General features: G+C 40.0%; 1 protein-coding gene across 1 annotated transcript in view; it reads left to right on the top strand.

Moving 5' to 3' along the window:
* Positions 1-6,721, top strand: part of pde6a (phosphodiesterase 6A, cGMP-specific, rod, alpha) — a 29,567-nt gene extending 22,846 nt beyond the window's left edge. The window contains exons 20-23 of the mRNA XM_067519628.1: positions 1,662-1,736; positions 4,471-4,554; positions 4,670-4,838; positions 5,072-6,721. Coding sequence (XP_067375729.1) covers positions 1,662-1,736; positions 4,471-4,554; positions 4,670-4,838; positions 5,072-5,115 — 372 coding nt within the window. The 3' untranslated portion in view covers positions 5,116-6,721. The remainder of the gene's footprint in view (positions 1-1,661; positions 1,737-4,470; positions 4,555-4,669; positions 4,839-5,071) is intronic.
* The last annotated feature ends 5,861 nt before the right edge of the window (positions 6,722-12,582 follow it).

The following is a 12,582-nucleotide window of genomic DNA, read 5'->3' as shown; positions in this document are numbered from 1 at the left end:
AAAACACAGATATATGAGTGATGGCTGGCCCTTATATTTGTTTACACAATTTTTAAGCAAGAGGATAATCTTCTCGGCTGTTAGGTGGTGGTTCTGGACGCCATATGTTAGAATGTTTTATGGTCATCGTTGGGCACAGTTTTACATTTTACTATGAATTTTCACCCTTTTCATTCAACCCATTCCAGAGGATGAGTGTACACTCGAGCACAGACCCTGTGCTTGAGCTGGGGTTTGATCCTGCAGACTTTTGCATCCCAGCCTGATGCTCCACCCATTAAGAAACCAATATGCTAAAAATAAAAGTTGTCCACTCACCTTCTTAGGTAATTTTAGAATTCAGACCACCAGCCTTTACCTCAGAAATGTCCCTCACCCCCACCTCCAGGCTCCCGTCATCAATTTGTTCACATTTAAAATTAAACGAGGTACAAAACCTTACACTATAATTAATCTATTGTCTCACATGCACATTGTGTTGTAATGAACTGTAGCACAGAGCATGATGGCAACCAAAAGAATTATCTCCCTAATCTATTGTCATGACAAAGTTTTTTAAATGGCTTCATAAGAGTTCTGCACTGCACAACAACATCCAATTAGGAAATTTTACTTTTGTATTTCTCAGGTTAGAATTTCACCTTTGTCTGCACCGGGTGAGTCAACGCTATGTCCCACGCACACTGTCAGGATTTGGGCCGCCCTCCTGTAAATCGTGCTCCAAAAGTAGCTTATGACTAACGCTTCCTTTCAAAAGTATATTTCAACCTGAAACCAGCAGTAATAGCTACACTATGTCATAGTAAGCTCACCCAACTCCAGCAGAGGTTTGCAGATACTCGATAGTAATTTAAACAATGAAGAACGGTAAAATAAATACATTTTAAAACATAAAAGATGTTGGTATGTTAGTGTGAACTGAGCCTCTATTATATTTCTCTTTTATATTTAAGCTAATAAAACTGTCTGACTGATCGGATTTGTAGTGATGACATCCAAAAATGTATGGAAAGATAAAAGCTTTAAAAAAAACAACAACACTGTTTTATTTCATTTTTCAGTCATTTTTGCTTCCACCCCACTCGCAGAATATCTGTACACAGACTACACCAGCTTCTTGGCAGTTGTCTCCCCCCCAACTGGCTTGATGACTAACTCTGAAATGAGGTTCCCATCCTGAATACTGAATGCACATATTATTCATCAGATCTCACATTGCTCCACTTTAGGTTTCTGGGGGCAACGTACAGGCTCTCGTCTCATCGAGACACAACGCCTGAAACAACCTTGTGAGCAGTGAATAAGATGCTCTTTTATGGGATGCTGTGAAAGCTTTATAGCGTGATTTCTAACATGTACGGGAGCTTTTTCCTGATACTCTTAAAAGCAACACCATGGAAATTGTGCTGGAGCCGTAGCTTTATGGCTTCTTTTGTCTGAAAGTCGAATTCCACCCAAGGCCACTAACCTTTTTGCAATCCACAGAGGAGTATGTGCAACTTAAAGTGTTTGTAGTTAATCAACATCCCCAAACCCATTCTCTGCATTCCAGTTATTTATCATGATCTGCCCGGTTTGGCATGAAACAAGCTGATCATGCAAATGCAGGAGTCTTAATCTATTCACTTTTAAATGCATACAAACTCTGTTTAACCTTCTAGGTGGCGCTGTCTGTAGCTGCAGAGTTCTGGGAGCAGGGAGACCTGGAGAGGACTGTCTTGGAGCAACAACCTATTGTAAGGACAGAGAAAGCTTGGACAATACACAAACAGAAGTTTGGGTGAGGCACAGAGGGAGGGATGGAGGACGTATACGTTCTAATGAAAACCTCTGAAGCGGGATCGGCTGTAGTCAGTGACGATCCTAGAGTCTGTTGGGGCCCTAAGCAAAAATGTATGCGTCGTTGAAACCGCTATGCTGAAGATATGGAAAATGCAACAAAATGGCAAAGCCGTTAACAAAGCTGACTTTTGACCTCATTAATCTTGATTTTCCCAAACTCTGAGGTTTGTATTTCCTCCCCTTTTAGTTCTCCTTAAGGGTTTTACTGGGATAACATTAATAGCTTAGAATTTCTTTGGTGTTTTAAGTATATTGAATAAAAACTGTTAGTTACAATAATGTATAATCCAAAATAAAATACACTTTAATGAGCCATTATGCCTAATACCTATTGTACAGTAGCCTAACACAGGCGGTTCTTTTAAGATTTCTCTTATGAAGTTCAGTTAGGTTTTAGCTTTACTTCCCTACATTGCTAAAATCTATAGTCAGTATTTACTGTGTATTTATTGGAGTGTGAAAGCTGTGCGGTTTCCCAAAAAATATGAGTCTTTGCACTTTAAATCTTATACATGAGGTAAAGGCAAGTTAAGACTGTGATTTGATAATGATAAAAGCTACTAAACTGTAGTTATGCAACATAAAATTATGTAGTTACATAATGTATTTGCAACTGATTCTACAGGAGCAGTTCGCCACAGACTGGAGTTATACATTTTAACATGTGCACAGGTTTAGGACTCAGTGATCAGATCAAAGTGGTTTTATTTACATGTAGTTATTCGGCAGACTGGGCAAGTAAAGGTGTCCTGGCTCGGTGGACACACGCAGGTAGACTCCCTGGTCTTTACACAGGGGCGGACGCTCCAGCCCAACAAGTGACTAACAAATATGGTTTTACTCGGCTACAGCTGAAACCGCCCCCTCGTTGAAACCAAACTAATTTGTGTTTTATGACTGGAATTTGAAAAAATGTGCGCAGGATCTTATAGTTGGAGCCAGGTTATGATGAAAATCTAAAATCGCACAGTCTGCGAGTTCACATTATTTCTGTTGTTACTACTTTGGATATGTTTCGTTCAGGAGGAGGAGGGAAGGAATTCTGTGGGAATCAAGGAAGCAGAAGGGTTTAATTATAGGATGGAGAGCGGGAAGGACGGGATGTGAGAGAGAAGGAGAACAAGAGACAGAAACACAAGTTGGAGGACGAAATAAAACACAGATTTAATTCCCTGTGGTGCTGGTGTCGAGCGACGTATAGGCCATTATGTGGAGCAGTGTTATAGAAAGAGCGGTCACAGTGGACCTAACCCAGCCGACCGATCTCTCCTGCCTCTGCCTCTGTCTTTCTCCTCGCTTTGTTTCGTTCCCTCATGTCCTTGAAGTGTTAGAAGCACCGTCCCACACTCTCTCACCTCTCAGTGCTCTAAATTTAATAGCATGTGTATCAGCCGGGAAAACTTTCCATTTTGATCAGTTTGTATTTTCCCAGCAGTCGAATCGGTGACTCACTGTGGTCTGACAAGAAGAAAAAAAAATAGTTTGCAGAGGCTGCGACACTTGAGCAGTTTTATCCGGAAATGTAGGTGGCTGGCAATTTTGCCAGCAATTGCAGCCAGCATGAAGTTCCTCATAGCTCTGGCAGGTTTTTACAGTCCAGTGTGCTGCTCACACATCACGTCTGTTTGGAAAAGTAATACAAGAGCAGTTTGAAGGCGACTGCTAATGTGAGGCTAACGTCACGTTACACGCTAAATTCAATGTTTATGCTCAGATGGATTGATTTCTGAGTTTCTGGCTTTCCAAAATGTGGTTGTGCTGTAGTGATCGAATTACACTGATGTTATAATAATGATAATAATAATTAATTCTGGACAACACGGTGGTGCAGTGGGTATCACTGCTGCCTCACAACTCACAACTAAGTTGCTGCTTCACATTCATGTCCGACCGTGGCCTCTCTGTGTGGCATGTTCTCCCTGTGCTTGCGTGGGTTTCTTTCAGTTTCCTCCCACAGTCCATAGACATTTATGTTCGGTTAATTGGCGACTCTAAATTGAATTTGAGTGGGAATGTTTGTCTGGCTGTGTATGTCTCTCTGTGTTGACCCCGAGATAGACTGAAGACCTGTTCACGGGGGACCCTCCCTTTCACCCAGTGACAGTTGGGATAGGCTCTAGCCCCCTGCGACCATGAACTGATCCACCCTGGATGGATGGATTCTTCTTCTTGTTCATGTTCATCATCGTCTTCTTTTTCCATTAGTAGGATTTTTATGATTAGTGATTGTAGGTCAGTTGGTAGAGCAGTGTCCTTCCTGGCTACATGTCCACCTGTCCTTGGGCAAACCTATGTAGCTCCCATTGGGCCAAGTGAGCACCTTGCGTGGCAGCTGCCATCTCAGGTTTGTGAGTCTGTGAATGGGAAATTGATCGGCATTGTAAAGCACTTTGGATAACTATGGACCATATTCTGTACCAGATAGTCCACAAAGAGGTGAAAGGTCAGAGGTCAGCTTCAGAACAGCTTTTCCGGAGCTGAGGGCAGTCATATAATACTTTTTTCTCGTGGGAATTGCCACCGCAGTAAAATAAACATCACTCAAACAGTATCAAAAAGAAAGATTGGTGAATAATATATAAATAAAGTCTTGATGAACAGTTGTAAACACTTCTCTCTTTTCTCCAGCCTATGATGGACAGAAATAAAGCAGATGAACTGCCAAAGCTGCAATGTGGTTTCATCGACTTTGTCTGCGCTTTTGTGTACAAGGTCAGGTACCACAACGCACACATCCACTACTGTTCCCTGTTCCTCGTACAGTCACAGCACTAAACACTTGGCGTTTTGGCATCATTTGCTTACTTTTCTTTCCCTCTTGCTGCAGGAGTTTAGTCGTTTCCATGTGGAGATCACGCCCATGTTGGACCGCCTGATGAACAACAGGAAGGAGTGGAACGCCCTGAAGGAGGTGCATGAGGCCAAAATGGCTGCCATCGAGGCAGCCAAGAAAGCCAAGGAGGAAGAAGCTCAGAAAGCTGCAGCAGCCAAACAAGGTAGGAATATTTCTGACATGGAAAATACATAGAGACAATGTATTGCTCTGTACTTTATGTGGGATGTAAATATCTGAGGTATGTTGCAAAGTCTGACAAAGCTGCTACTTCGTTTACTATAAAATACACGGATGCACAAAGTTCAGAATGCTTTTCTCATCGTGTCACATTTAACAATGAGGAATAATGTAGATTCTTCCTTTCTCTCTTCTTTTCTTTCCTTTCTTCTGCAGCCAGCGCAGCCCAATCACAATCCAAGACTTGCATTGTCAGCTAGAGATGCTACAATATTACAACTTTTTTTTTTTTTGGTGGGATTTTTTTAGGTCACACCCGAGACAGTTTACCGAGACGCTTCAAAACACTTGGCTCCAACTGCTGCATTTACTAAAACCTGAATCCCCTAAAACCAGTTTTTTTAAATTTATTTTTTCTCTTCTGTTCTTTTCTTGTCTGCCGTTTCCTTTCCTACTGAACGAGACCTGATGGTCTAATGTAGATTCGAGAGTGAGCTACCAAAAACATTACATGCAGCGTAACATGGACATTGTCTAAAAATTAAACCTGGAAGACCCACAATAAGGAAACGAGGACATTTTTGAAACTTCTGAAAATGTTTTGCTCAGCTAGTTATGCAGTATTAACATGATCTAATCAGGATTCGAGGCCATATCTGAAACCAGCAGCTGCTATTGAAAATGGTCAGCAGACATTTTACAATATACAGTCTATTAAGTAGCTAATGAGCTAAAACATGCATAGCATCAATTTGTTCCTTTAGAACTCAATTAAATATCACTGCTGACTGCTGGGATTTCTGCAGATTCCCTTTAATGACACTTTAATCTTTGTTTGAGCAACACATTTTTAAAGCGGTACAGGAAACATCATTGTCTCCTGAATAAACTTAATACTTACTTACGTGACAACTTGGCTATTCAGTCTACATGCTTTACCATAAACGTTTATGATGCTAAAAATATTTAATTTTGGATGATCCTCAGGTGAAAATAGACTTATAGAAATATATAGGGGGGTACAAACGTCATTTGTACCCTCTGATAAAAAGAAAGCTCTGGACATTATTGTTAATGAGGAAAATACAGTATATACCTTCTGTTGCATGAGGTGTCCAGAACATGAAACTGGCTAATCAGTAACCCGTAGCTCTACTGTGGTTCTGATAGTGGTTCATCATATCCTTCGCATTTTATAGATGCAGAACCAGAACCTGGGAAAGAACAATACTGGGCCTTTTGATATTGTGTGTGTATCAACAATGCTTTAATATTTGTGGCTCAGGTCTTTACGTTAGCGCCGTTGACATGTTTGTCTCAGCTTGTTTGTCTTCATACTGTCAAATGGTCAGAATGTAAGACTTTGTAATGTAAATGCTGATCAAAAGAAATGAAAGCATTGCTTAAAAAAAACTGCATGGTTTTTCAGTTACTGCCATTTTTGCTTGGCACCAGTGGTTTTCCTGTATTTTTGCACCAAAATCTTTTCCATGATGCTATGTAGATTGTACCAATTTGAGCTTTGTATAAAACTGTATTTTCTGTTAGAAAAAGGAAAAGAAAATCTGAAAAGTAAAGAATTTGGTTTTAAACATTTCTTTGAACTAAGTTCACACAACTCACTCAATGTATTAATTTGCTATTTAGCAAAGAAAAATGTCAAACTGCTTTTTAGACATTTTGCACTTTAGTAAAGATGCATCAATATTTTCATGGTTAAGATGGGTGTCTCTCACCGAGTTGATTACTCTTATTATTTTTACAACATAAAATGATGGGCAGCAGAGTCCTTGACATACTGAAATGTACTGAGACGTCTTACTCAGAGTTTTGCCCGTAAAACCATAGAGGAGGATGTTACAGCAGCCTAGTCTGGAAGCGACGAAAGCATGGAGCAAAGACTGGTAGGCAGGGCAGTATGATGGTGGAGTGGTTACCACGGTGCCCCGCAGATCCACCAGCCACCCGCGGCCATTCTGTGAGCACAATGCTTGCATGGGTTTCCTCCCACAGTCCAGAGACGTGCACGTGACTCCAAAGTGCCCGTAGGTTTGAATGGTTGACTGTCTCTGTGTATGTGTCTCTGTGTTGGCCCTAAGAAAGACGGAAAACCTGGCCCGGTTGGACCCTGCCTCTTGCCCAACGACAGCGGGAATAGGCTCCAGCCGCCCGTAACCCTGAACAGGAAAAGTCATTAAGACAATGGCTGGATGGAGACTGGTAGTTATGACCTGGTAGAGGAATTGTTTCAGAGCTGGCAGGAGGCAGCGTTTGATGTTTTGCAGTTTTTGCTGGTCTCAAACGAGAGTTGCTGAAGGTTTGAACTGGTTTCTTGTGTCTTACATGTTCAGACAGAGCTCGTGCTGCCATGTGCATACACCTCAACAGAGAGGAGAGGAGTATTCGAATAACGGCGTGTGTGAATGGTAGTGAATCCCCATCCACATTTAGTGCACTTTCTTTTTTTCTTGTTTTTTTTTTTTTTTTACAGAAAGCCAGATTCTGTATTTCAGCTGTAAACCTGTTTGTGTGTCAAGACCTACACTGGTTTTTCTACATGTTTACTGATCTCTCACTGCACTTCCATTTCCAGAGAAAATCTCTTTTGAAAAGTCTCTTTTCAACCATGAGGATTTATACAATCCAGCAAGCATTTGATTGAATGCTATATTATGTATAAATATAATGTAGGAAAACCAAATCCGTTACAGCAAAATCATTTGAGACTTTAAAGCAAACGTGTAAAAAGTTTCATAGCATATGCACATGTTGAGAGAAAGCACACGAATGCAGCGTTGCTGCAGGAAACAAATCACACAGCTGCTGACAATGTATAAATATCTGCCAGCTGCACACACAGGTTATTTTCTCCACCTAGAGTCGTACATAACACTGTTACCAAACATAACATGATGCCAGATTGCTGCTGGAGCCTCAACAGGGGTAGGACATGAGCTACATTCATCACTGCCTATTCCTCCCGCCCTCGCACTGTAGTAATATAATAATAGCACGGATACATAATCAAAGTGTGTCGTCAGTGGGGTGTGACGTAAGTTGCTGTGACGTAAGGGCATGCTGGGAGCTCAAAGGATTGCCGTATACGGTTGTGATGATCAGCAGAGCTTGGAAAGCTTGGCTCTGACGCAGGGACAACCCGTGACTGCAGAGAGAGAGAGAGGCAGAGTAGCAGCTGCAGTACAGCCACTGAGCCTGCAGGAAGGAAGCTTTAGCTTTTTTTCTAGCAGCAATCGGGGGCAGTCGTGACTGCAGAGCTGCCAGCCTGCAAGCCACAGCGGAGAGGACGATGCAGGACTATTTATAGGACAAGCATGCATGGTTTGTCTGCAGTTTCTAATCAGAGGAGGCCACTTGACTATTTTGGCCGAGCTTTTCAGTCCCGGCAACACTTTCCCATCATCACAGCCGGCGCAGACCTACGTGTGCTAAGCTAAATGTTTAGCAGTGTTTTGGAGAATCACCTAAAATTCCTACAGCTGCACCTGTCAGAGCTTTTATCCCTTTTTGTATTTCATACCCTGATTAACATATTCCACAATCGATTCAAGATTCATCTACTAGGGAAGCTAGGCTGCACTTTTGTTTCCTAAATTTGAGCCAGATATATTTGATGCATCTCTTACAAAATGTAAACTTCTAAATGGAATTTGGCAGAACAATATAAGTATCATATTATTAAAGGACAACGATGCCAATTTTCAACTTGCTTTCCATGGCTTGAGTTTAGTGCGTAAATGTATCTTAATGCTTTTAAACTTCTCTCTGATTTCCCGATTTTAAAATAGCTCTCTGCTTCTAACTGAAAAACGCCTCCAGATGACATCACGCGGAGGAGTTTTTCAACGTTAGGAGTTGAAAAACGGGCTCTGGAAAAGCAGGTTGACCATGATTACAAACTTTGTAATGTGAGCAATGAAATAACATAATCTGAAATAAAAGTTCTTCCAAGTGATGTCATCTGGTGGAGAGAGATTTAAAAATAGTCAGAGGGAACTTTAACGGCGTTTAATTACATGTACTTCCCAACGAAGAACCAAAAGAAGCAAGTTCAATGTCAGTGAAGGAAAAGTTAGTTTTATATTATAAAATCAAATCAACAGACAACATACACAGATTATTAATAATACTCTGAAATAAAAGTTAATATACCGTTAGCATCACCAGCAGTTAGAGTACGGTCCAATATTTTATCCTTAAATGTTCAGACAAGCAGCAAGAAAAGGTGAAACAAATGCTGAAGTAGTTACTTTTTATGCCCTTTCTCAAAGACAAAGAGATATTAAAGTAACACAGAGAAATGTGAGAAGCGATGTGATCTCAGGAGAACACATTGATTTGACCTTTTCATGATGCCTCTCCTCACCTTTCTTTAATACATGCACAGAACCCAGGTAGATCTTCTCAGTCACAGCAGGTGTGATGCATGTGGCTGCCTGGATCAACATGTCTCATGAGGACAGTTAAGAGGCTTATCTGAAAAGTCGAGCAATATACAGGATCCGCAGAGACCAACAGTAACACAAACTGCCACACAATGAATTCCTGTGCATCTGTGCGCTGATATAACACCAGGTACTGCTGTTCTGTTCAGCCCAGGTGCTCAGGTTCCCCATGGGATGGTTTAGCTATGCAATGATTTACGGGCAGCAGAAAACATAGTCCCTGATTAGATCTAGTTAATCTTTTGCAGCCCTAATTTAACTAGGGTCTAGTTTAATATGTTTTTGAATATTACAGACTGTATCCAACATGAGAAATACATGCAGCATAGTAAACACAACATTAAAAGGTGCAGTATACCTGCCACGAGTCAGCGACTAAGTGCACGGTGTCATCCCCACAGACACTGCCCACTGTGGCTGATTTAAAAAAAAATTTAAAAAAAAGAATAAACATTTTTTTCATGAATTAAAGCCACCGAAAAAAATACTTAAAGGATTTTGAGAACGTGCCAGAATTCATCTGCGTAAGTGTGTGTGAAGAATCAACAAAGCCATTATTTTCATCATCATCAGAATCAGCACTGTGTTTTCTGATAGAGTTCAGGTTTATAATCATTATTATTGACATTATTTAGCAGATGGTATGTTGCAGTTAATGTTTAGTCAATCATACAAGTGACGTTTCAACTCACTTTGGACAAAGGAATATAGTTTTCTTGATTCATTCAGGCTCCAAATGTTTCCCCTATGAGCAGTTTGTCTTTCAGAGAGTCCTGGTAACTGTCTGTCATCCTGAGCAGTTCCCAGGTCTGATTTCAAAAGAAACATTACAAAGTGTAGTGGCTTGTTTTACAGTATTGACTGAGCCTCCTGTGACACAAAATATTTTTTTTTTTGAAGGACAGAAAAACCCACCGTATTGAAAAAATCTACCAACCATCTGTGGCTCATTAGTTGTATTAGTTTCTTTTTACTTTCTGTGCATAGTAGAATTGAACAGAGGTGCTGATTTTTAAGAACAAGGGAGATGAGCAGAGCTGTGGCAACTACAGAGGAATAAAGCTGATGAGCCAAACAATGAAGTTGTGGGAAACAGTAGTGGAAGCTCGGCTAAGGGCAGAGGTGAACATTTGTGAGCAGCAATATGGTTTCATGGCTAGAAAGAGTCCAACAGATGCGGCAGCTGTGTTTTGTCTCAAAAATTTTACAAGTTATGAGGTCGATGGACACTTGTGGCTTTTGTCCTAGTTTCCCTTTTTCTGAGTTGAGCTGCAGTTCGTGCTGTGTGTCTTACGACTCTGCACTGCACTGCAGAGCAGCTCTGCTCACCGCAGTCACGACTGCCCAACAAAGACAACCAAACCGAGGACAACAGGACAGGGAATGGGAGACATTTCTGATCATCGTTTCTAAACTTTGTCTTCTGGCTTTGAGCTGAACATTTAAACAGTAGAGTCGGGGCACAGTGGATCCTTCAAATCTTTGAATATATAACCTGAAAAAAAATCAGATTTTTGAGAAAACATATTAACTAACTGTTAAAATGTATCCAATCCTAAATGTTTCTCTAGCAAAAGTATGTGAACGGCTCATTTGAAGGGACCATTATAGTCAGGTGACAATGTGTGAATGAGAAATATGGGTGTTTACTCTCAAAGTCTGATCTCAGCAACACAGGATTGTAATATTGTGCCGCGGTTGAAACAAAGCAAATTTAGACCTTAGAAGAAAAGTTGTTGATGCTGAGGCTGGAAAGAGCTGCAAAAGAGTTTTGACGTCACCAGTCGCCATGCGGATAATGTACAAATGGAGCTCAGCGCCACTGTGACCCACCCAGGAGTGTTTGAGCAAAAAAGATCACACGAACAGCAACACGTGTAATGATTTGGGAAATCATAAGAAACCCAGCGATAATAGTTAGAAAACTAAAGGCCTCTCGTGCAGAAACACGAACAACAGTCAAAAAACATTGTTCATTAGGATTTTATTTGTTGGAGGCAAATCAATGAATATATGTACTTTATACAGTATATGAGGAGCACATCTCTACAGTTTCATAATGTAAACAATCTCTGAAGAGAAATGTATTCAGTTTAAAAGGAAGCCATAGTCTTCTGTTTAAACTATGTACATGAATTAAAATATAATTTATAACATCAGATACTTCCGCTTCTATGAAACTAGATTTTAACAATTCAAAAATACTGAAATGCCTTTGTCTCCACATTCTCAAGACATATGAAATCACACAAAACGGACAAAAACAAAACAATTTAAAAGACATCCAAACTAAGTGCCATATAAATTAAAAAAAAAAAAAAAAGAAAGAAAGAAAAGCTCAAAATAAAACCAACATATGTAAAAATATAAAATTTCACTAAGTTGTTTTTTTTTGTGTTTTACCAAAAAACTAAGTTAAAAAAGGAAAAACCTATTATCATTAAATGTAAATAGACAATTAAACCAATAGTAATTAAAAACAAACCATTTATGCCCTTATGTCAAAATATTCTCTTCCACAAAAAGAAAATGAAAAACAGCCACTCACATTTAGCAGATTCTGACAGTTTGCAGTCCCTACTATTGCCTATTTGACATCACTGTTGCCATCAAGTTTGACAGGTTACCCATAGTTTGTATATATTGTACAACTGTTTATGTTGAAACGTGACGGCCGTTTACAGATCGTACACTGAAGTGGAATCTGAGTATTGCAGTATTACAAGTACTCCTGTCCTGGTAGGGGCTAATTTCATGGTGCAGCTATCTGACAGAAATTATGAACCATAAGAAACACAAGTGACACAAAGACAAAAAAAAAAAAAAAGTGATTTGTTTTTTATTTATTTTTTTATCTCCAGTGGGTCCATGGCGATTGGAAACACGACATTTACTAAATCGGCCACCGAACACATCCCGTTCCCGAGGCCCATTAACAAGCCACGATCGTTCTTTGTGAAGTTTTAACTGTTTTGGTCAACTTGCCTGTTAAGTTTTATGGTTTTCTTGCCGTTTTCGACTTTTTTTTTTTTTGGGAAATGACGAGTGGAAAGAAAAGTATTGCATTCTGATGAGGGTATTTCCCTTTGGAAGTTTCCTTTATTTTTATTTTTTTGTTTGTTTTTTATTTATTTTATATTTTTGGAACATTGCCCATAGACCTAAGACCTAGACCAAGTGGACAACGGTATTATGTTGTATGTGTTCTCAAAACACTGAGGAGAATGGTCAACATCAACGTTTTCTATAAGAAAGTATATAATC

This window comes from Channa argus, chromosome 10, assembly GCF_033026475.1.
Source record: "Channa argus isolate prfri chromosome 10, Channa argus male v1.0, whole genome shotgun sequence".
Classification (NCBI taxonomy): Eukaryota; Metazoa; Chordata; class Actinopteri; order Anabantiformes; family Channidae; genus Channa; species Channa argus.
Note: the sequence above shows the minus strand (reverse complement) of the source record. Positions and strands in the feature narration are given on the sequence as shown.